Source organism: Pseudonaja textilis, chromosome 1 (assembly GCF_049901715.1).
Source record: "Pseudonaja textilis isolate UNSWEBS1 chromosome 1, rPseTex1.2, whole genome shotgun sequence".
Classification (NCBI taxonomy): domain Eukaryota; kingdom Metazoa; phylum Chordata; class Lepidosauria; order Squamata; family Elapidae; genus Pseudonaja; species Pseudonaja textilis.
The window spans coordinates 324,745,795-324,770,232 of NC_141990.1; the positions used below are offsets into that span (position 1 = coordinate 324,745,795).

Consider the following 24,438-nt stretch of genomic DNA (forward strand, 5'->3'; position numbering starts at 1 on the left):
AAAACTGGGTTATTGATAACTGATAAGGAGTCCTCGACTTACAACAGTTCATTCAGTGACCATTTGAAGTTACGTCACTGGAAAAAGTGACCATGGCAGCATCCTCGTAATCACATCAGCAGGATTTGGATGCTTGACCATTGGTTCATATTTGTGACAGGTACGGTGTTCTCCCCAGATTTAGTGAACACCTTTTCAGACCTTCTGACCAGCGAAGTTGATGGGGGAAGCCAGATTCACTTAACAGCCAGGTTACTAAATGAACAACTGTGACGATTCACTTAACAACTGTAGCAAGAAAAGTCGCCAAATGGGCCACAGAATCACTTAACAAATGTCTCGTTTCTGGCTACATAAATGTTGGGCTCAATTATGGTGTATGTTGAGGACTACCCTTGTCCTTGACTTGAATTAGAAATGAAGGTTTAAATGTAGCCCTGTTTTCCTTGATGTTGGGATGAATATATACAGTATATACAGGAATATTGGGGAGGCATTATCCTAAGGATAATTTAATAAAATGCCATTTATTAATGCAGGTTATTGGTCAGCTGTTAGGACAAGTAGCCCTCGACTTACAACAATTCATTTAGTGACCATTTAAGTTGCAACGGCACTGAAAAATCTGACTTTATGACCATTTTTCAGTTATGATCTTTGTAGCATCCCTATAATCATGTATTTGAAATTCAGATGCTTGACCACTGGTTCATATTTATGACTGTTGCTGTGTCCCAAGGTTATGTGATTCCCTTTTGCGACCTTTGGACAAGCAAAGGCAATGGGGAAGTCAGATTCAGTTAACAACTGGGTTCCTAAATTATCAACTGTGGTGATTCACTTCATAACTGAGCAAGAAAGGTGTTAAAATGGGGCAAAACTCAGTTAACAAATGTTTCACTTAACAATAGAAATTTTGGACTCAATTGTGGTCGTAAGTCGACCCCAGGACATTGCAACTGTCATAAATATGAGTCAGTTGCCAAGTGGCAGAATTTTGATTACGTGACCAGAGGGACGCTGCAAAGGTTTGTAAGTGTGAAAAATGGTCATAAGTCACTTTGTTCAGTGCCATTGTAACTTTGTAGTAAGTCAAAGACTACCTGTATAGTTTATGGAAGCAGTACATTGTAGAATGACCAGAGAAGAGCATAAAAGGTTAATGCAGATTTACAGTACATAAGTTCATTGGATGAGATAATTGGGTGTGGAATGGGAAAAAAAATCAGAATGGCGACCCCAAGAGTAACTTGAGTTAATGCTGTTGATGTATAAGAATGAAAAGTTGAGGATAAGGACATTTACAATAGGATGTAGCAGGCAGATTTGCAGGAGAAAAGCTGGGTGGGAAATATTTAAGATTGTTTGGCAGAAATCGGGGATTTTAAGGAGAGGCTGAAAGTAATTTTAGAGGAAGAGGGATGAATGAGAAGATAGGAGTGATGAAAGTCTAGTGGGAACTAGAGATTGTGTGGAAAGGGGCTTATTATGCAGTTTTCTGAGTTGAAAAGAGGACAGTTTTGTCATCAGGATGGAGGCAGAAACGAGAAAATTGGTCAGCTGCAACCAATATTGTTTCTGGGAAGGTGTATAGGAGACTCTTACAAGCATGAAAAGAATATGACATAGTATGGATATAATCTGGATATAATCCAGCCCCCATCATCACTCTGACCCTCACGTATTAATCAACTGTATTTTTCATCCCCCTTCCAGAAAAATCCTTTGTTTAAATAGGATCTTTCACCATATCCTCCCAAGGATGTTTCTCCCAAGGATGTTTATCTTTTTAGACTTTTCTTTTTAAAATTGAGAACACAGCTTGTTCTTTCTTTCCTCTACCCCAGGGGATGTTGTCATGCCACCATACTAGAATTCAGATACTTCAGATATTTCAGCATACAAGTTAGTTAAAACTAATCTGGTGAGAATTTAAGATGTGCAGCATCTTTTGCTTTCCAGTTGGTTTCACATTCAGTTCAACCAAAGTCGGTGACTTTTTAAACTTCCTTTTTTTTAAAAAGGAAGTCTTTTGTTGGAAGGGAAAGTAATTTTTAATCGTTTTTCTATTACAGCAATGCATTTATTTCAGAATACTGTTGATGGTACAGGAAATTTCACCTCCCCCTCTCACAATTAAAAACTCTGTGTAAAGATTTAAAATCTACCCTTTTTAAAAAAAAAACATGAGTCATTTGCTGTGCCCCCAGCATGTGATAAAGAGCCTGGATAAATCAAGGTTGTTTCCCCCTCCAATGCATGCGTGTGGGTGAAGCTGGGATTCACAGTGTGTTCCTGATGATAAGGTACCAAGGGTTGCAATTTATCCTAGATGGGTTAATTTGTGCATATGTTGCCAGACTCCTGTCTGCATTCAGGAATGTCCTCATTACTCTCGCCTTAAAGATTCATGACAAAATTTGAATTCACAGTCTTAAAGGCAACATTGAATTTTGGATGATGGGAATGTGGCATGACTGTGAATATTTTGCTTGTGTTGGTAGAATTTGTAATGGTCTGTCTGCACCTGTAGGTTATGCTTGATATCCTTAGTCATAGATTAGGGTTCACTGCATTATACTAAGCCATAATGTAGTTTGTTTTGTTCTGGTTTACTTAGTTGTTCATTTTACATTTTTCAAACCCCGCCTTTATTATTTTTGTAAATAACTTAAGCTTGTTAAATTTATGCCTCAATTTTGGATCTCAAGGTGGCATATATATTCCTCCTCTTGTCTTTCCCCACAGCCACGGACCAGTGTGAGGTAGACTGAGAGAATGATTGCACCAGTCTCCCAGTAAGCTCCATTGTCAAGACTAACTAATAAAAATATTAACTAATACTTTTAACCCAGTGTTTCTCATTGCTGAAACAGCATTGCTGGCTGGGGAATTCTGGGAGTTGAAGTCCATACATCCTAAAGTTGTCAAGGTTAAGAAACACACCCTTAACCATACTTCAATCTTGAAACGAAGTCTTTAGGATGTAGACTAATACCTTAACTAAACTTCAGGTTTAATCTGAAATATGAACTCTGATGTTGGTATATTAACAACTGTAATGTCATTATTGTAAATTGGGCATTATGGGTTTGTGTGTGTGTGTGTGTAAATAACAAGTAGGTTTTAAAGCACATTTACCAACAGTCTCGACATAATTGCTGCATGTTGTTAAGTTGTCTCCGGTGTCTTTTACTGGGTTCTGTAAAGCTTGTTGCACATTGCATATTTGTCTCATGTATATTTAATACAGCTGGGAGTGAAGTTTAAAGAGTCAGTGATTGCTCTTGATGTGGATTTCAAGTAAGGTACAAGACATAATGAACAGGCTTGCTTTTCACACAAGCAGTTTTACCCCTCCCCAGCCCATGCAGTGGTCAATGTGGGTTGCTGTTGGCTTGGTCACGGGGTGGGGGGGTACTGGGCAGGCTGTGGGAATGATGTCTCTTAAATCATTTGTGGCAGGTGCATTACTAGAAGAGATTTTAAAAATCTCATCAGTATGCAAAGGAATGAGAGCTTGGCTGAACTGTTATTATTGTGGCTGGATTGTACAAGGGTTTTAAAGTGCCATGTGATAAAAATCCTCCCTTATCTTGGTACACGGTGTCTCCTTTACTAGCCTATCCTGGTTGCAGAAAGAGTCCTATTAGAAATGCAGTGGTCCGGCAAAGGAGAAAAACAATAAATCAGTGTCTCTTTTACTGGCCCATTCCATTTCTAGCCCCCCTCCCACCCCCCCAAATCTCAGGCTTTAGAGAGTAAAATGTTTTGCAAGCTATTAACTTGTGAGAAATGCCAGTAGTCCTTGACTTACCACAGTTCATTTAGTGACAGTTTGAAGTTACATCACTGAAAAAAGTGACTGGTGACCATTTTTCACACTTGTGACCATTGCAGTATTCCCATGGTCATGTGATCAAAATTTAGATGCTTGGTAACTCGTTCATAATGTATTTATGATGGTTGCAGTGTCCTGGGACCAGGTGATCACCTTTTGGCAATGTCTGACAAGTAGAGTCAATAGGGAAGCTAGATTCATTTAACAACCACTATACTAACCTAACATCTCTCGTGATTCACTTAACAACTGAGGCAAGAAAGATCATCAAATGGGGCAAAATTCACTTAATAACTATTTCACTTAGCAACAGAAATGTTGGGCTCAACTGTAGTCGTAAGTCCAGGATTCACTGTAAAGCTTTCTTAGAAGGAAACTGAGAGCGTGATTCGTCTAGTTTTCAACATAGAGTTTGTTTTGCGCCTACTTGGACCGATCACCAAATCTTTCCTGATATTCCAGTTACCCACAGGATCCTGACTCTTGTAAACATCTGATTGTATAAGTGGCCATTAAGGTTACAGTTCAGCTGAGGGCTGATTTAATTTTTTGAAAATCCTGGTTTGCTTAAAACATTAAGATTCTAGTCCTTATGATTGCCAAGCTATTCCCAGCAGTGCTTTGGCAATACCTGGTAAAATTTGGATGATGGTCCACATTCTCCAATCTTGCCCACTTTTCTGAAAACTAAAGTAGCCCCTCATACCTTGCAGAGCTTTTGTTTTCTCCCTCAGCCTCACAGTGTCAGAATGTTATAAAAATAAAGAATATTTATGGGAAACGAGAGATGGAAACAGTTTATTGGCCTCCATGCATATTTGCTGATTCCTGTTTCATTGGAAGGGAGGGCAGTTGGTGGTTATGTTTGGCTTTCTTTCTATGCATAATTTGGATTGCCAATGTACACATTTAATTAAAAAAAAAACACCCTACCATACAGTTATATAAAAAGCTACAAGCACAAGCTTCGTAGCTATGGATTCTGTTAATCTGGTGACCGGGCTGCTTCAGCATTTTTTGTGAGAAAGACTGTGATAGAATGGCTGGTTTTGTTCTCTTCCTTCTGGAAGCAACATTGGGTTTGTGTGTTGTGGAGAGAGAAAGAGAAAGCTGCATATAGCCATTTTGAACAGCGCACTTTGCTTTGGCTGCAGCGTGGCTCAGGTGAGAAGCAGGTTGGGGGGTGCGGGTGAGATACATGCAGAACCCTCCTAATCCTGAGTAAAGGGTGCTGAGATGAAGGAGGGGGAATATGGGATAAGAAGGAGGAAGTGTTAGAGGAATAGTTGGGAAGGGGGCTTTATAGAAAAAGTGGCCAGGGGTTTCATTGTTGCTGCCAAACTTGTCAAATTTGTGGGACTGTATACAGGTAGTCCTCAACCTAGAACAATTCATTTAGTGACCGATCAAAGTTACAACGGCACTGAAAAAAGTAACTCATGACTGTTTTACACATGATCAAAATTCAGATGCTTGGCCACTGGTTCTTATTTATCACCGTTGCTGTGTCCCAAACTCACTGAACAAATGTCTCACTTAACAACATATATTTTGGGCTCCACTGTGTTTATAAGTTCATAGCCCAAGTCAAATACAAGACGTCCTCAACTTATAACCACAATGGAACCCAAAGTTTATGTTATGAAGTGAGAAAGATGTTAAGTGAGTTTTGCCCTATTTTACGACCTTTCTTGCCATCGATGCTAAGTGAATCACTGCAGTTGTTAAGTTAGTAACACTGTTGTTAAGGGAATCTGGCTTTCCCTATTGTCTTTGCTTGTCAGAAGATCACAAAAGGTGCTCCCGACCCCAGGATACTGCATCCGTCATAAATATGAGTCAGCAAGTGAATTATGATCATGTGACCATGGAGATGCTGCAACAATTGTAAGTGTAAAAAGCAATCATAAATCACTTTTTTCAGTGCCGTTGTAACTTTGAATGGCCACTGAATGAATTGTAAGTCAAAGGCTACCCGTACTACATCAAATCACAGAGGCAAACTATAGTTTGGAATGGAATTTGAACTGAGAAACCATAAAGGTTTGAACTGAAGTGAGCACAAAGCACAGCTTGTATAATACTGTGATTTAAAGTGAGCTTGCAGGTCACGATTTAAGTTCGTTCTGCTTCGGTGCAATGTCAGAATCGGTAAACCTTTGTTTGCTTTTTGCTCTGGCTTCAAGCAAAGAGTGCTGGATGAGAGGTGCAGCTGTGAAAGCCGGAGGGAAGCTCCGAAACATATTTTGACTTCTAAATCCCAGTTCATATAAGTCGAAGCTTGGCATGCAGTCTGAAGTGAGCGGTGATTCAGAGAGAATTAAGCTGCAGAAGCCTGATTCATACATAATATAAAACCATAAACTTGGATTTCCAAACCACAGTGGTTGGATCTCCCCATTATGGTAAGCCAAAACAAAACCAACACATTGTGGGTTTAATCCCAGGCATGAACCCTGTGGTACAAGGCAACAGAAGGCCAGGTTGCCATCTATCTCCCAAAGAACCCTAAAGGGGTTTACTCACTTCAAATGCACACAATATTGGGGCTTCCCTCCCACCGCAGCCATGCGGGGTTTAGCACAAAAATGATGAGCTTTTAAGGAAAGATTTGAAGGCATTAGGAATAATGCAAACTGACACGGTATTTGCATCCCAGGGAAAAATCAAGGCTTGTGGTGGTGGTGGTGAGCAGCAAGCTTGCATGTTACATTATGCCGGATAATAATGTGATTTGTTTGGACTTGACCTAGGCCAAGTTTGCAAGGCAAGCTAAATAAATCCTGTGTAATGTGAGGCTACAGAGAGCCGGTTTGGTGTAGCGGTTCAGGCATCAGGCTAGAAACCAGGAGCCTGGGAGTTTTAGTCTTGCCTTAGGCATGAGGCTAGTTGAGTGACCTTGGGCTAGTCTCACACTTGCTCTGCTCTGGGAGCGGGGGAATCAGTACCGGTAGTCCTCAACTTACCACTGTTCATTTAGTGACCATTCAAAGTTACAGAGGCACTGAGAAAGTGACATATAACCATTTTCCACACTTAACGACCGTTGCAGCATTCCTGTAGTCATGCGATCAAAATGCAGACGCTTGGCAACTGGTTCATATCTATGACGGTTGCAGTGTCCTGGGGTCACATGATCAGCTTTTGCAAGCTTTTGTGACAAGCAAAGTCAATGGGGAAGCCAGGTTCACTTAACAACCGGGTTACTAACTTATCCACTGCAGTGATTCACTTAACAACTCTGGCAAGAAAGGTCATAAAATGGAGCAAAATTCACTTAAATGTCTTGCTTAGCCACAGAAATTTTGCAGCTCAATTGTGGTCATATGTCAAGGACTGCCTGTATCTGTTCTTCAGGGGCTGCTTGTTTCAATCTGGGTGTCTTCAATCCGTTAAGCAACCCAACCTGGTGATATTACAATTTTCCAAGCTCTCTTGAGTTTTTCTACAGTGAAAGAGAGCAGTTTGTGATACAAAAGGGGGAGAAAAAAAACTATTTAAAGAACTCTGCAGGTGAGGTAAACAACCAAGCAACCATTTCTCCTACACACAGATATCCCCCAAACCCAAAAGCAGGGTTATAAGGTGGTTGTGGGATGGAGGCTTGGGGATGGTAGTTTGTCACCCGGGGTGAGGAGGTGGCGCTCCGCTTTGATGTCTTAGAATGCCACCCATTTTGTTTCGAATGTTCACTGCCACTTACTGACCTGGGTGCCAGCTGTAGGGAGTGTAATTAAGGCCCACCAACAAAGAGACTGCCTAGTAGGCAGACAGCAGAAGCACAGATGGCAAAATGTTGAGCAGCTATTTCTTTGCTTTGTCCTGGGAAGCGCAATATTGATTGCCCAGGCACGGGGAGCTTAGTGGATGTGTGAATACTTACTCATTTGCTCTCTGCACCTCCGAGGTTTAACCGTATGCTTCAGTTCACTATTCAGGTGTTTGTCTAGACCCTGGGGTGTCCAGCCTTGGTAACGTCTAAGACTTGTATGCTGCTGGCTGGGGAATTCTGGAAATTGAAGACCACAAACTTTAAAAATTGCCAAGGCTGGACTCCTTTGATCTAGACTTTGCTTCCTGCTTACCAGCAGTGTTAGTGTCCATGCACTACTATCCTAAACTATAATACGAGTTCATTTGGTTTTCACTTAATGTATCGTGTGAGACTGTCCAGTTGGAGCTTATTCGATAAACAAATAAGAACGGCATAACAGGGATCCCCAATCCCCGGCTGTGGACCTGTAGTGGTCTATGGCCCTCCAGGAACCAGGCTGCGCAAGCGAACGAACCCCATCTGCGCACATGTGGGATCCAGGCAGTACATGAAACCACACACACACACATACACACACACATATACACACATGGTCCCTGGAAAAAGCACCCTCAACAAAACCGGTCCCTGGTGCACAAAAGGTTGGGGGCCTGTGGCATAACATGATGGGTGATCCTTCTCATTCTTTCTTCTAGTTTGATTTATGGATTGCGTTTCTGTGACTGCCCAACTCAGATAGTTGTGACTCTGGATGGTATAGCAAGAGCTCTTAGACTTACATACCACTTTACAGCCCTCTCTGAGCGGTTTACAGAGTCAGCCTATTGCCCCCAACAATCTGGGTCCTCATTTTACCGATCTCAGAAGGACGGAAAGCTGAGTTAACCTTGAGCTGGTCAGGATCGAACTCCTGGCAGTGAGCAGAGTCAACCTGCAATACTTCATTCTAACCATTGCACCACTCTGGCTCTTACACAACTAATCAACAAAAAGCAATATATATATGGGTAGTCCTCGACTTATGACCATTCATTTAGTGATTGTTTGAAGTTACAGCAGCACTCTAATTTTTTAAAAAAACCTTATAAGTTCTCATACTTATACCCATCTCAGCATGCCCATAGTCATAGTCAAAATTTAGGTGCTTGGCAACCAAACACATATTTATGACAATTGCAGCATCCTGGAATCACGTGATCACTATTTATGACTTTCCCAACCTGCTCCTGACAAGCAAATTCAATGGAGGAAGCCAGATTTGTTTAACAATTGCACATTTCACTTAACAACTGCAGTGATTTGCTTAACAACCATGGTTTAAAAAGAAACCAAAAAGTAAAATTGGGTGTGACCGACTTAACCGCCACCTTGCTTACAGTACCAATGGATGAACTAGTCTGAAATTTTGGTCATTCAGTCAAAAATCATCTAATTAAAAGGAGCAACATTTGTTTGAAAAAAAGTGGCTTCAATTATTGTTTCAGCTGTTTCATCAGTATTTCCAGTCAGCCCCAGCCCCTGGGTTTTTTTGTTATTTTTTTCCAGAAAACCCAGGTTTCTCAAGTCTTTCTGAAGACCCACAGGGTCAGTTTCCTTTGGAAATGGTTGGGTTTCCTCTCACCTGGCCGATCAGATTTGGGCTTGGAAGATCTGGTTAGAATCTTGTGAAGCAAAGGTTGTTATGCCAGTAAAAGGATTTCTGCAGTGGATGTTAAGATGGGATTAGATGACTCATTAATGCTGCGAGAGAGTGCCTGTGACTTACTTTACTATCACATGAGGGTTGTTCAGCCTGCCTCTGACCCAGAACCTCCAAGGATTTCTTACATGTTCTCTGATTGAGAAGGGCATTTTGACATCAGTAGAAAGGAATTAAATCGGCAATCTTCCTTCTATATTCTAAAGAAACTGAATATGAGAAATGCTTTGCAGTAGACCTGGGTGTTATACAGCCTTTGGGCCACATACACCCCCTTAGCTGTCCCCCTATTTGACCTGCGTGAAGTTAAATTGGAAATTAGAAATCAAATGTAAAATAAAGTGTCATGCAATCTTGGTGGGGAAAGTAACTCTTTTAAGTCAACCTCTCATCTTAAAATGTCAGGGCAGTCTCAGCAACCATCCCAGAATGAGCCAAAAATATCTGCCAGATGCAATACATTAAAACCATGAAGCAAAACTTTCGGAAAACTGAACAGACAAGACGTGTAGAAAAGCAGAGCAAGCTTGTTCTGGCGAAATGCTGGGAGCTGTCCAGCAGGATAAGGAATAGCCTGCTGAGTGAAGATCGCTGGTGGGATCTAATGGGATCAGAGTTGGCGATGAGTGATGAGGACAAAGGTCGTGGAGTAATGGCGAAACAGTTCAATAAAGGTATCCAAACTGTGTGCATCCTCAGGAAAAAGAAAAAAGGCCAACAACAGGGCTAATAAGCAGTAAAAGAGATGCCAATATCATAGTGTCATTAATTAATCAGTGGGGAATCCACATCTGGAAAATTATGTGCCGTTTTGATTGTCGCACCTCAGAATAGATATACATGGAATCCTTGACTTATGACAGTACTGGAGCCTGCCCATCAGAGTTGTAAGTCGAGAGGGTCGCAAAATGGGTTAACCGTGTAACCCACTTGATTGTGTGACATTTTTGCGGCCGTATGCTGTGGGCCAGTTTTGCCAAAAACTGGAAGTAGATGCTGGTTTTCTCACCAAAGGCGCTTTCAAAAAATGTGATCATATGACTGGGGAAAGGACTGGCTGTCAGAATTTCAGAACCAGGTCATAAGTACAGGCAGTCCTCGACTTACGACCACAATTTGTGAGCCCAACATTTCTGTTGTTAAATGAGACATTGTTAAGTGAGTCTTTCCCCGGTTTATGACCTTTCTGGCCGCAGTTGTGAAATGAATCACTGCAGTTGATAAGTTGGTATCATGGTGGTTAAGTGAATATGATTTTGTTTGTCAGAAGGTTGTAAAAGGGGATCAAGTGACCCCAGGATGCTGGAACTGTCATAAGTAGGAATTAATTGCCAAGCATCTGAATTTTGATATGTGACCATGGGGATGCTACAAAGGTTGTAAGTGTGAGAGAAAAATGGTAATAAGTCCCTTTTTTCAGTGGCAATGGTCACTAACTGAACTGTTGTAAATCGAAGACTACTTGTACTTCCCACGAGGTTAGTCATGATCTCAACCAATTGCTGAGTGACCTATCGTAAATCAAGGGTTGCTTGTAGTGGAAATAGAGAAGGCTCAGTGGATGGCAGCTAAGATTATAAATGGACCAGAGCCACTTTTCTATGAGGAAAGGCTGCAATAGTTGTGGGGGTAGTCCTCAGCTTACAACCGTTCATTTAGTGACCACTCTTAAAAGTTACGATGGCACTGAAAGAAGTGACTTATGACCATTTTTCACACTTAAGGCCGTTGCAGCATCCCCATGGTCACATGATCAAAATTGGGATGCTTGTGACGGTTGCAGGTTCCCAGGGTCATGTGATTCCCTTCTGTGACCTTCTGACAAGCAAAGTCAACGGAGAACACTTAACAATCAGGTTACTAAATTAACAGCGGCAGTGATTCAGTCAACAAATGTGGCAAGAAAGGTCGTAAAATGGGACAAAACTCACCACAAATGTCTCGCTTAGCAACAGAAATTTTGGGTTGAATTGTGGTCGTACGTCGAGGACTACCTGTATTCTTATATCACCATGTTTATCATAGCCTGGACTTCACCCAACACATCTTCATTTTTGCCATCTATACCAGTGATGGTGAACTTGCTTGTCAAATAATACTGAAAATGCCTAACCTGGCTTTGTTGGCATGTCACACACAGACACACCTTGAACAAAAGATAATTCTTTACATACTAATTTTTAAAAATACAGTCCAATTGTGTGTGTGATTCTCTAGGATGTGCCGCACGACGCTTGCCTTCAGTCAGCATTCTCTATCTGCTGACAGGCCCCCATGGCCTACCTGAGGCAACTCCGTCCTGTGGGAGGCCTTTGTTTTTGAAGCGACTTTGGAGAATGCTCTAATGTGGCGTCTGCAGCCTCTGAAAACTGTGCAAAAGCGCACCCCATTCTTGTGTGATTTTCGAAGAGTCTGGAGGCCACATAAGAGCTTGACTTCCAGAGGCTGTGCAATAACCCACTCCATTCTCATGCAGCCTCTGAAAATTGAACACAATGGGCGTGTCTTCAAGAGTTGTTGTTTTGGGGTATTGGTGAAAACTGGCACGTCACCCAAAGTGCTGTGGAATGCCAGCTTTGACATGTGTCATAGGTTCTGTCATGCCCCTGTCAGAATTCCGAGGCCGAGCAGCTGACAGGGAGTGGGAGTGTGGTTCTGTTGGCTGTGTAAGAAACTAGGGAAGGGCAAAGTCTGGCTGGGCAGAGCAGGGGAGAAGTAGAGCAAGGCGGAGGGAATTCAGAGGAAGACCCAGGCCCACCCACTCTTCATCCTAGGGCATGCAGGGAGGAACGGAGAAGGGAGCAACGTGAGTTGCGTGGCTTACGGGGAACGAAAGGGCCCTGATTCCCTTCATTAGCTGCAGCTGGGAACACTGTTTAAAAAGGGGAGTTACACACAGCCAACTGTTGAGAGCAAATCGTGAATTATCTGGTATTGTCGAGGCTTATCTGGGTTCCTGGCATCTTCCCAATTGTGTGTGTTTTGCTGGCCTTTCAAGGCTGCAATTCCTTATCCCGCCCTGTCAAGTTAATTACTGCAGTGTGGTTTGGGTGGATTTTTATTTACAGTTTGTATGCACTTTGTTTTCGGACTGGATTTCCTCCACTAGACTGTTCTTGGGAGAGTTTGTTCTCCAGCTGAAGGTAACCTGGACATTGAGAGCAAAATTGGAGGTGCTAAAGGGACTCTTCTGACTTATGTGACTCTGTTGCCTTTGTGCCAGGCCCCGAGTCACCACAGGTTCTCTATCACCACTCTACATCCTTTGTTCCTTTCAGAGAGCTACACTCCAAGGAGGATTTTCTCATGAAACTTACCTCAGAGCCCAAGAAGGTTTCTAAATAATGTTACGAGTCATTATAAGTCAGGAAAAACATTTTAGATTCTAAATGTTTAAAATAACAGTGCATAACATTAAGCTTCAGTAGCGATGGTCCCCAACTTATGATCACAATTGAACCCAAATTTTCTGTTACTAAGCGAGACAGTTAAGTCAACTTTGCCCCATTTTACCACAATTGTTAAGTGAATCACTGCAGTTGTGAAGTTAGTAACATAGCTGTTAAGTGAATCCCAGCTTCCCCATTGACTTCGCTTGTCGGAAGGTCACAAAAAGGGATCACATGATCCCAGGACCCTGCAACCGTCATAAATATGAGCCAGTTGCCAAATGTCTGAATTTTGCTTGTGTGTGACCATGGGGATGGCTGCAGTGATTGTAAGTGTGGAAAACAGCCTTAAGTCACTTTTTTCAATGCCGTTGTAACTTTGAATGGTCACTAAGTGAACTGCTGTAAATCAAAGATTACCTGTATTCAGAAACTTAATGTTGTGCATTCTTATTTTAAAGATTGAAATACTGTCAGATGACAGTATTTGGAGCCTTTCCTTATGCTACTTGGTAACACTTTTTCTAAGGAATTGGTTTTTCTGTCTACCTTCTTCTTCCAACGCACCCTCACGTCATTTAAACTTTTCGTCTTGACCTCAGCCTGGATTTGTGATCACAACACAATGGCGCAGAGAAAATGTTGTTTACAGAACAGATCGTTCCAAAACTATATGATGATGCTGTTTGTGCCCTTAGCAGTCCAAGCTCTATAGGAAGAACAGTCATTGGTCCTTATTACCATCTCTCCTCTGCATTTTCTTTGTGAGTAGAGCAAGTTAGACCCTGGTATGCAGAGAAAAATGAATCTTCCTATGCTCAGTTGAACCTGTTCTGGGACAGATCTTATTTTTCCTCTCTTTTTTCCCTTTTATGAATGCCCTTGTCTGGGTTTCAAGTAATAGACTCATGGCAAGCAAAACTCCGAGGCAGGTAGATTTATCAAAGAATAGCTTTATTGGAGATAAAGGCACAGATCTGGTGAAAACCGACTTTGAAAGTTCCTAATCAAAAGTAAGTTTTCCACTTTCCCCAAACAATCCGTCACGTGGTCCAATCGCGGCTCTGTCTGGTGACATCACTTCTCTTTCCTCTGACCAGGTGTGAGAATGTCCTTGGTTCCCAAGAGAAAGTGTTTTATTTTGGCTGCAAAGTCCCAAGTATCTCAAATCCTGCCGTCCCGCCCCCCATCTCTCAGCTCCAACACTGAAGCAGTCAAAATGGCTTCGGTCAGGTCAGCCCTATTACTGCTTTCTTAAACCTGACTTATTGGCATTGTAATTACTCTCTACGAGTAATGTGTCTGTGTGTTTTGTAGGAGCTGTATTTATTTGATCTCCTTTTTCTATCCCCTTCCACTGAAAGTTCTCCCAAGTACAGGCAGTCCTCGGCTTACGACCCCACTTGAACTCAACATTTATGTTAAGTTGAGTTTGGTTCCATTTTACGATTTTCCTTGCAATGGTTGTCACTGCTGTTCTTAAGTTAGTAACACGGTTGTTAAGTGAATCCGGCTTCCCCATTGACTTTGTTTGTCAGAAGGTTGCAAAAGGAGACCTCAGGGCCCCAGGACACTGCAATGGTCATAAATATGAGTCAGTTGCCAACCGTGGGGTTGCTGCAATGGTCATAAATATGAAAAATGGTCATAAGTCTCTTTTTTCAGTGCCATTGTAACTTTGAACAATCACTAAATGAACTGCTGTCACTCAAGGACTACAGTGGGAAAAGATGTCAACCTTCCTGGGACAATACATAATTCTGCCAAGCACAAGTTAGCCTAAATCAGCCCCGGCATTGATTTCAGTTCATCAAGGCTTACAGTGTCTTAATTTGAGATAAAGGCTTCTTATTCATGCATTCACTTCTGCAGTATCAGATTGGCCTACTAAGATGAATAAGTTTTTGTGAAGGGCTTCTCTTCGTGCCATGATTTCTATCTTCTTTGCCTTTAGTTTATAATCCCAAGTGCAGCTGAGGGCACTTCAGTCTCCCCGAAATTCTTACCATTATGCACGTCCTATTTCATTATTCATAAATTAATAAATTACTCTATTGAGAAACTGGCCTGTATGCATTAATCAGGATGTAATCAAAGTTAGGCAACAAACCAGTTCTACCGCAGCAGCCGCTGTGCTTCCAGCTCGTCTGGTTCGCTGGACTTTCATCTTGTCTCCTCCCCAAGTTGCAGCGGGGCGCGTGACAATAGGGACCGTGGCTATAAAAGGCAGAGTCTCTAAGGGGTGTCGGCACGAGTCCCGCAGAACTGCTGCTGGAGAAGTTGGTTCCATGCTTCAGCTGATCTTTACCCCACTCAGGTGAGATCTGCCCCCATCCTTTTGGCCTTCCTAAAGGCCTTGAAACCTGGCTCTGCTGATTGGCCTGGGGCCCAGGCAAGGGCCTGTCATCCTGGAGGTAATTTACAGGTGTTCCTCGAGTTACAACAGTTTGTTTAGTGACCGTTCAAAGTTACAGTGGCACCGAAAAATGTGACCCATGGCCATATTTCACACTTACGGTCGTTGCACCATTCCCATGTTCGTGTGATCAAAATTCGGATGTTTGGCGACTGACTCATATTTAGGACGGTTGAAGCTTCCCGAGGTCACGTGACCCCTTTTCTGACCTTCTTATAAGAAAAGTCAACGGGGAAGTCAGATTCATTTAACAACCGTGTTACTAACCCTAACAATTGCAGTGATTCACTTAACCACTGTAGCAAGAAAGATTGTAAAATGGGGGAAATTCACTTAAGAAATGGTTCGCTTAGCAACATAAATTTTGGGCTCAATTGTAGTCGTAAGTTGAGGAGTACCTGTACAGCATTGCCTGGCGGGCCCAAAATTAGTACCTGCTTTCCCCCCCCAAAAAAACAACAACAACAAAAAACTAGGCCATAAATGACCTTAAGGCAAGAGTCTTCAAACTTGACAGCTTTAAGACTTGTGGACTTCAACTCCCAGAATTCCTCCTCTGGTCATGTTAGCTCAGGAATTCTGGGAGTTGAAGTCCACAAGTCTTAAAGCTGTCAAGTTTGAAGACTCTTGCCTTAAGGAGATAAGTACCCCCATTCCCCCAGGTTTTCTGGCCACTCCCAGGCAGATACTCAATGGAGAATTTTACTTTTAAAAAACAAACAAACCTGCGTTCTTTCAAATTGGACTGGAGTGTTGGCTCTTGAAAGAGAAACATGCAGAAATTCTTGTTGCTGTTTTTCTTTCCCCTCAAAATAGCTGATTAGGCCCTTCTGGGGCTTTAGGGCTCACCTACCTGGGCTATGCTTGGCTCAGGAACTTTATTACTTGCAAGTTAAGCTGCTTGGGTTAATTAGCCTCAATGTTGCTGCTAATCCGGAGCTCTGGAAGTGGTACAGGAAAAAAGCTTAGCTAGCACATTTTCCCCTGGATCCTTCCTGTAGCAATGGCGGAAGGCCTTATTATCCCTTGAAAAGTTTCTCATCTTCACAACGTACTGCTGTGAATATCCTGCAGCTGAGGACTACTCTCTTGTTTCCTTGTAGCTGTGTTATTGTGCGCTGCTTCTTCATATGCCAGGAAAAACTTGCCGCATGTGGAATCCAGCTTCCTGTATGACTTCCTTCTTGCCTTGATCATTACAGCAAAAATCAAATAGAATTCTTGGCTGGGAATTAAAGACCCCATGGAGTTGTCAACAAGGAGCTTTTGTCAATCAGAGGCAGGCTAAGTTATTCTCTTATTACAGGAAGCTAAATGAAAAGATAGCGCATAACAATGGTTGCCTTGTATAACTTGCATGGGCTGCAGACATCCTGAAGGAGGAGCAAAATAAACATAGGGGATGATGAAATGTCATCTGTTAATTGACTATTTTTAGCATGCACCACTTTTCTCTCTAAAGGGCAGTGAGGTGGTTCACCATTTTAAATCATGGCTTAGAATCACACCGGCATTTAACAGAGGTATCTGCAAAGGTGTGGTCATAACAGTCAAGATGGAGGTCTGAGTGACTGTTGTGATGGAGATTTTGTTTGAGTGGGTGTGGGTGTGTGCATTAAAAATGGTGCAGCTTTAACCCTGTGATTACCATTTGCAACCTTCCTAGCTGGTTCCCGCAGTCACTGGGGAAGCCTGAAGGAGTTTGCAAGTTGCAATCACACGATATGTGATTCACTTACTGATCACAGTAAAATGGTTGTAAAGTCAAGTGCAGTCACATGATATCTCACTAAATGACTGCCCTATTTAAAAACCAATATCCCAGTCTCTATTGGGGTTGTGAGTGGAGGACTGTCAGTAGAATGTTGTGTGTTTATTGAGCATTATTAGCTCACTATACAACAGATAAAAGGGCAGAGGATGGCTAGACACCAGTGGGGAAATCTATGACCTTCCAAAGTTTGGTTGACGGTTATGAGCCCTCAAGACATTGTGGACTGTTAGTGATCACTTGTATCAGGGGTCCCCAACATCCAGGCCCTCACCCACTGCCAGTGAACAATGGGCAAGTGTGTGTGGAGCTCCACTCGTGCAAGCATCAGACAAAGCTCCACTCGCACGAGTGGAGGGCACTTGTGCTCGCACACGAAGCTCCACTCACACAAATGGAGCTTCGTGTGCCAGCACAAGCGCCCTCTGCTCAGACGCCCTCCACTCGCACAAGAGGGGCTTCGGACGAGTGGAGGGGGCAGGCGTTCGCAGCTTGCACCAATTGGAGCTGTGTGCGTATGCGCCTGCCGTTCACATGCCGACTTAGATCTTTTCCAGGATATTTTATCTCCAGCCTGGCCATTTAGATCTTCCATCATTGCTGTTGCTGGCCATCCTCTTCCAGTAAAGGCCAGCACAGGTAATTCCTCAGCATACAACTACAGCTGAGCCCAACGTTTCTGTTGCTTGAGAAAATTGAGTGACTTTTGCCTCATGTTACGATGTTTCTTGCCACGGTTGATAAGCGAATCACTGCAGCTGTTAAGTTAGTAACACACCTGCTAAATGAATTTGGCTTTTCCTCATTGGCTTTGCTTGCCCAAGGGTCACAAAAAGTGAACACATGACCCCAACACTCTGTTACCGTCATAGATATGAGTTTTGGTCATGTGACCACGGGGATGCTGCAGTGGTGTGGAAGTGTGAAAAAATGGTCATAATTCCCTTTTTTCAGTGCTATGAACTGAACGGTCACTAAATGAACTGTTGTTCATTTAATATCCAAGCGCCATTCATTTTCATCCTCTGATTTAAAACATCGCCATCTGCTCCTCATCTAAGAAGGATTCCAAGGTAGATGATAATGTGTAATAACAACTAAAATCTCAGCCTGTAAGCTTCCTATCCAAAATAACAAAAAAGAAGCAATTCAGGACTGTGAAAGAGGAAAAAAAGAAACTAATGTTACATTTCCTAGTTTTAAATAAGGTTTTTTTAGAGGAATGAATTTTAAAACCCCCCAACTCTGCAGCTGCTGCTTTTCTGTGCAGTGGATGAAACCAGGTTGGTCTTCTTGAACAGGATAGTTTAGTCTTGAGAGAGAAGACTGAGAAAAAGACTGATAATTTCTCCAAATAATGAATTAAAAATAATTAGGGTGGTAGTTTGTTTGGCCTTGGGGCTTCACTTTGTTTTTCTGTCCTGCCTGGAAAGAAGGCGTGAACCTGGTAACACAGAAGTCTTGCTGGAGTGGGCAGAACTGAAAAGCCTCTTTTCCTATTTGTACAGCTTTTTGAAATAGGGCAAATGGAAAAAAATCTGTTTCTTCACTGGGAAAATCCATCTGCTTTTTTTCACATGGGTGGTTCAGGGAATATCAAGTAATCAGTGCCTTAAGCATTCAGGGCTTACCAATTTTTGCCCCTTGGCTTCCTCATCCTCCAAAACCATTTTTTAAAATGATATAATCCAGGATTCTGAAGTCTGATATGCTGTAAACCTGTGTCTTGGCCATACCATTTCAGAAGTATTATATGTAGTCCTTGACTTACAGTCATTGGTTTAGTGACTATTCAGATTTACAGTGACACTGAAAAAAGTGATTTATGACTGGTCATTGCACTTACGGCCATCACAGCTTCCTCATGGTTACGTGAACAAAATTTGGGCAGTTTGCAAGAGGATATATTTATGACATTTGCAGTGGTGTCCTGGGTTCACATGATCCATTTGCAACCTTGTCAGCTGGCTTCTGACAAGCAAAATGGGAGAAGTCAGATTCACTTAACGGCCATATGCACTTAACAACTGCAGTGATTCAGTTAACAGCCAAAGAAAGGTGGTTAAATCAGGTAAAAACATCTGCCTTGTTTAGCAATGGAAATTCTAATCCCAATTGTCATAAATCAAGGTCTACCACTATTGAGCAGAGAGGAATCACAAGTCTTGGTTTCTTTTTTTTGAAAACTGGGATTTGGGGGTGTTGGTTTAATTGTTTCCTTTGATTTTATTATGGTGTTGTGAGCCTCCCAGAGTTACAATACGTAAGATGGGTAATCATATAAGCATCTGGCATAAATAAATGTTGGATGAAAGACAGATGAGACTTCTTTTGGGAATGCCAGTTTTCTGGGTGGAGAAATGAGTTTTGTTATTCAGGGTCATAGTTGGTCTTGTCTTATTAAGGTTTATGCTGAAATGTAGGTGAAATAATTGTGATGGAATTTGATTGCTTGAATGTGACAACGGGTAGAAAGCTTCCCCGAGTAATCTGGTTCATTTACTTACAGGGATGTGGCTGTTCCAGAAAATATTGAATAGGGACATTTTTCTTATGCAAATGAATATAATTCCGATTACCATATTCATCGCAGTATCTATAGCCTGTTCAAAGACACGGGGGCTGTATTATTTGATGCAAGGGGGAGACAGCCAAGTTTCAAACTCTTTTTTTTATAGAACATTCACCTAGAAAAGCAAATCCTGTGAGGGGTCCTTGGCGCTCTCTGAGCTTGGTTGTTTTCTTGCAGACATTTCATTACCCAAACTAGATAACATCAGTGCACTGATGATGCTACCTAATTTGGGTAATGAAACATATGCAAGAGGACAAACAAGCTCAGAGCGCATCAAAGATCCCTCAGTTCAACCCTGAGCTACAAACATTCTCCTTTATTGGTAGCAAATTCTATCCAACTTTGAAATTGCCAAACTTGCCTGAAGTGCAAAATTTTTGGAGGCAAATTTCTACTCCATAAAATTTTCCAGCCCACATCTCTGTTTTATTGAGAAGAAAATCCCATTATCTTTAATAGAGGCTGTTTATAAGCAGACAACGTGGTGTGCTTAATGTCTCATTGCTCACATAACTACTCTGGAAATATTCCGACTTCAGAACAGCAGCTTGGTACATAACTGCTCTGATCGGAATAGTGTTGGAACATTCCAGCAACGTTGGAACAGTGAATTTCAAATTTGAATCAGCTATTTTGAATTTGAAATAATTGAGAGTTGAAACATTTTGAACATCCAGTTGCGCACATGCATAAAGCCTCACAGGAAAGTTTGATTGCAGATTTGGAAGTTTCCTGTAAGAAGGAAGCCATGTTTTCTGGCAGCATTCATCCCAGAGCTCCTACCTAGGTTAGGAATGGGATTGTAAAAACAGCCTGTTTCTGTGTTCACCTCCTCACCATGTTCTTCTTTTTTTTTTCAGGGCTGGCTTTGAAGAAGGCAGTTCTAACAGAGGTAAACATTTGCATTTATTGGCCTGTTGTGTTTTCGGTTTTGACATGTTCCAGGTGCATTCTTAGCTGCTTTCAGAAATACAGTTTTATATACTCCTTATATTCCATGAGAAACAGATCTAGTAAATAAAATAAAAGTTAATAGAAATAGGCTATTTCTCTGAATATACAGATAACAACCATTTCTGTAAATATCCATATTTCTCTGGATCTATAGGTTCCATAGATTGTCAGAGCAGTGCAGTTATATGCCCATGGGAAGGCTTTATTTTTTTAAATAAAGCAAGTGATTTCCTGTAGAGCACATTAATCACAGTATTTAGAAAAGATGCTAAAGATTTTGAGCACCAGGTTCTCCGAGGTTCTTTAGGCAAGTGACTTCCTCCACAGGAGTGTTCTTGAATGAATGAATGAATTAATTAATATATATGTATGCTGACTCTATAAACCACTTAGTGCTGTAAAGCACTATGAAGTGGTATCTAAGTTTAAATGCTATTGATATATGATATAATACAGGTAGTCCTTGATTTTCAACAGCTCATTTAGTCACCGTTCAAAGTTGCAACATCACTGACAAAAGGGACTTATGGCTGTTTTCCCCACCTATGACCGTTGCAGCATCCCCATGGTCATGTGATTTAGATTCGGATGCTTGACAACTGACTCACATTTATGACGGTTGCAGTGTCATGGAGTCGTGCTCCCCTTTTGCCACCTTCTGACAAGCAAAGTCAATGGGGAAACCAGATTCACTTAACGACTGTGTTACTCGTTTAACAACTGCAGTGATTCACTTAACAAATGTTGCAAGAAAAGTTGTAAAATGGGGCAAAACTCAATTAACACATTTTCTTATTTAACGACATAAATTTTGGGCTCACTTGTGGTTGTAAGTTAAGGATTACCTGTATTATATTCTACCATTTTATCACCCAGCTAGTTTCCACGACTAAGGCAGGACTAGAAATCGCTAGAAGTCTCATGGCGATTGGCCTAAAGTCACTAGCTGACTTTCACAATTAAAGCGAGACTAGAATTCATTGTCTCCTCCTTTGTAGCAAAGGGCTGCAAAGTACCACTAGACCAAACTGGCTCGGAAGCAGCCCTTCCTTTGACTCCCATAACCACAAGCTCACTCCCTTGTCCCAGTCTTGACCCACATCACTGCCCCAAAGGAGAGGGGAGGCATTTGTGCTTTTTTAAAGAGCCAGGCTTACTGACAACAACTACAAGGGGACAAGGAGTTCAGATCACATTTAAGTCTTCTGTAAAGACACTTGGGTGCCCCATTGTAATTCCTGCAGCATTTTACACGGGATGTTACCTGAGATGTTCCAGCTCGAAGGACAGCTCATTTTACCTGATGAAAATTCAACCTATGTGATCAGTACCTAAGGTCATGATAAGGAACAGATAAAAATGAGAAACAAAACCTATTTCAGCAAAATTTGCTTTAGTTCACCTGACCCACTTAGCATGCTGAACCTGGGTTCACCCAGGGTACCGAGCAAACACAGGAATAGTTCTGGGTGGAGATGATGACGATTTTGTGCAAACCACCTCATTTTAACTAAATGAGCAAAGCATAATTACAACAACCATGGCTTAAAGGCATGACTCATCATTCCAGTTGAGAAATTTAACACAAATTTAACACAGGATTACTGAAGGAACCGGAAAGGGTGGAAAAGTGTGTTTGTGTGCAAGTGAATTATTCACAAATGCAGTTCAGCCCACGAGTGTCTTTGCTGTACACCTTCCATCTGGGATGCCTTGTTTTTCATACTTACCCTGTGATGTCACCTCTGTGTATTTTAAAATTATTTGTAACCTTGACATCAGATACAAAAGGGTGTGAGGCTAAATACCCTTCTTTCATTACTCCACTTTTGTGAGGAAAGGAAAATAGGGGCCAGCATCTGATCCAACCTTACAGAATAGCTTTTTCTTGGAATTAAGACTCCCACCTTAACTTCCAGAAACTGCTTAAGATGGAAAACTTCATTTTAATTATGCTACCGTGTTCCATCTTGTGTTTTAGTTTTCCCATTGTGACAATTGGCTAACCATCCAACAAACTTTAGGCCAGGTGTTTTGCAATAATTGCATTGTAAGCTAAGTACCTAGGAACAACAACAGTGACAACATTTTGTTTTATTTCAGTTTTAATAATGCTCACCCTGTTTTACTTGGCTGCATGTTTTAATCGGGTTGCAGTGGGTTGACTTGACTTGGTGATACAGGTAATCCTCGGCTTTGCAACAGTTCATTTAGTGACAGTTCAACAGTCACTGAAAAAAAGTGACATGGCCATTTTTCACCCTTACGACCATTGCAGCATCTCCATAGTCACGTGATCAAAATTCAGGCAATTGGCAACCGACTCAACATTTACGATGACGTCGGCAGTGCCTCGGGATTACGGGATCACTCTTTGTGACTTTCGGACAAGCAAAGTCAATACGTAAACCAAATTCACTTAACAACTGAAGAGCTGTGGTGGTGCAGTGGTTGGAATGCAGTATTGCAGGCTAATTCTGCCGACCGTCAGCAGTTCAAGCCTGACCGGTCTAAGTTCGACCTAACCTTCCATCCTTCCAAGGTCGGTAAAATGAGGACCCAGATTGTTGGGGGCCAGATGCTGACTCTGTAAACCGCTTAGAGAGGGCTGTAAAGCACTGTGAAGTGGTATATAAGTCTTAAGTGCTATTGCTATTGCTAGTGCTGTGTCAGGAAAAGTCATAAAATGGGGCAAACTCACTTAAGGAGTGTTTCACTTAGCAACATAAATCTTGGACTCCACTGTGGTCATAAGTCGAGGACTATCTGTACACACATAGAATGATAAATGATAAGGAATAAGTAAGTAAAGGATGAAGAGTTTGCAGGGATGGCTTTGCCTTCAGCTATCTGCCTGCATGCAAAGAGCAGAAGGACATGTCCGGAGTCAGATTTGCTCCATTATACAAAGGGATTTTCGTAAGCAGGGCTGCCTGCTACGCTGGCTGAGTTCCTAACTGCCTGGAGTCGAGAGAGAAATGCGTATGCTGTCTCTTTTCACTTCAGTGCATAAGCAGTTCTATTATTTGCTGGATTTATCATTGTTCCAGGCTTGTCATCAGCAATAAGCTTTGACAACTAACGGAGCTATTTGCTGAGAACTGGACTTGGGAAAGAGTCGGGTGCCCTAGAATAGAGCTGCGTAAAAATAACAGGGCTATGAGCAACTCTTACAAACAGGTAACAGGTGATAAATAGTGAATGGTGCCCTGGAAAGTTTGTCTTTCCATCCCGGTATGACAAAAGGGGAAAGCTTGTAGAAGATTTCCTCAGATGAAGACCAGAGACTAGAGAGCTGGAATCTGTCACATTAGTGTCCCCAGACTAGGGAAATGTTTGATTTTTATAACAAGACGTCTTCGAAGCATTATCTTAACTTTTAAAAAGAAAACTTAAGTCTTTTGTGTTAGGTCCAGCCTCTTTTCTCTACGGCTTACAGTAGCTTTGCATCGTAATTTATTCTTAAACAGACAGAGATCTTTTTCCTGCTACAACTAGTGCTTGCTTAACAAATTCAAATTCAGGACAGAGCTGGAAGGGCTCTTGGAGGTCTTCTATTCCAGCCCCCTGCCTAAGAGACTCTACACTATTTCAGACAAGTGACTGTCCAGTCTCTTCTTAAAAACCTCCAGTGACGAAGGACACACAACTTCTGGGACTTGTGAACTCCCAATGAACAACCATTCATTGGTTTGACAACTGTGCATGGTGATACTGCTGAATGAATGGTGGTTATCACCCGTCCTCCATGTAACAACGGTTGCAGTACCTCTGGTCACATAGTCAACCTTTTGGGTGCTTGGCAGCCCACCCATATTTACGACTGCCGTATGCACTTCACACGCCCCCGCCCATTTATCTCCCCCTCCTCTCTGCCCCTTTGGCTGCCCTGCACTCCCTGCCTTACAGAGGCCTTGCAAAGGGCCGGGGGAGGGCTTTGGGAACAGGGGAGGGGGGGGCAGCAGGGGTAGGTAGTGGTGGCAGCATGCAGGCCAACCCAAAAGGAAGAGGTGGGGGG

At 42.1% G+C, this 24,438-nt stretch overlaps 1 protein-coding gene across 11 annotated transcripts in view; it reads left to right on the forward strand.

Annotated features, from left to right (window-relative positions):
• Window positions 1-24,438, forward strand: part of PIP5K1C (phosphatidylinositol-4-phosphate 5-kinase type 1 gamma) — a 62,322-nt gene that overhangs the window by 828 nt on the left and 37,056 nt on the right. For 10 of the 11 annotated variants that reach the window (XM_026699064.2, XM_087922716.1, XM_026699063.2 and 7 more), the window contains exon 2: window positions 20,327-20,358. In XM_026699064.2, the coding sequence (XP_026554849.1) occupies window positions 20,327-20,358 (32 nt within the window). Of the gene's footprint in view, window positions 1-114; window positions 161-20,326; window positions 20,359-24,438 lie in introns of those variants that run through there. The other variant, XM_087922713.1, reaches the window with a different exon arrangement.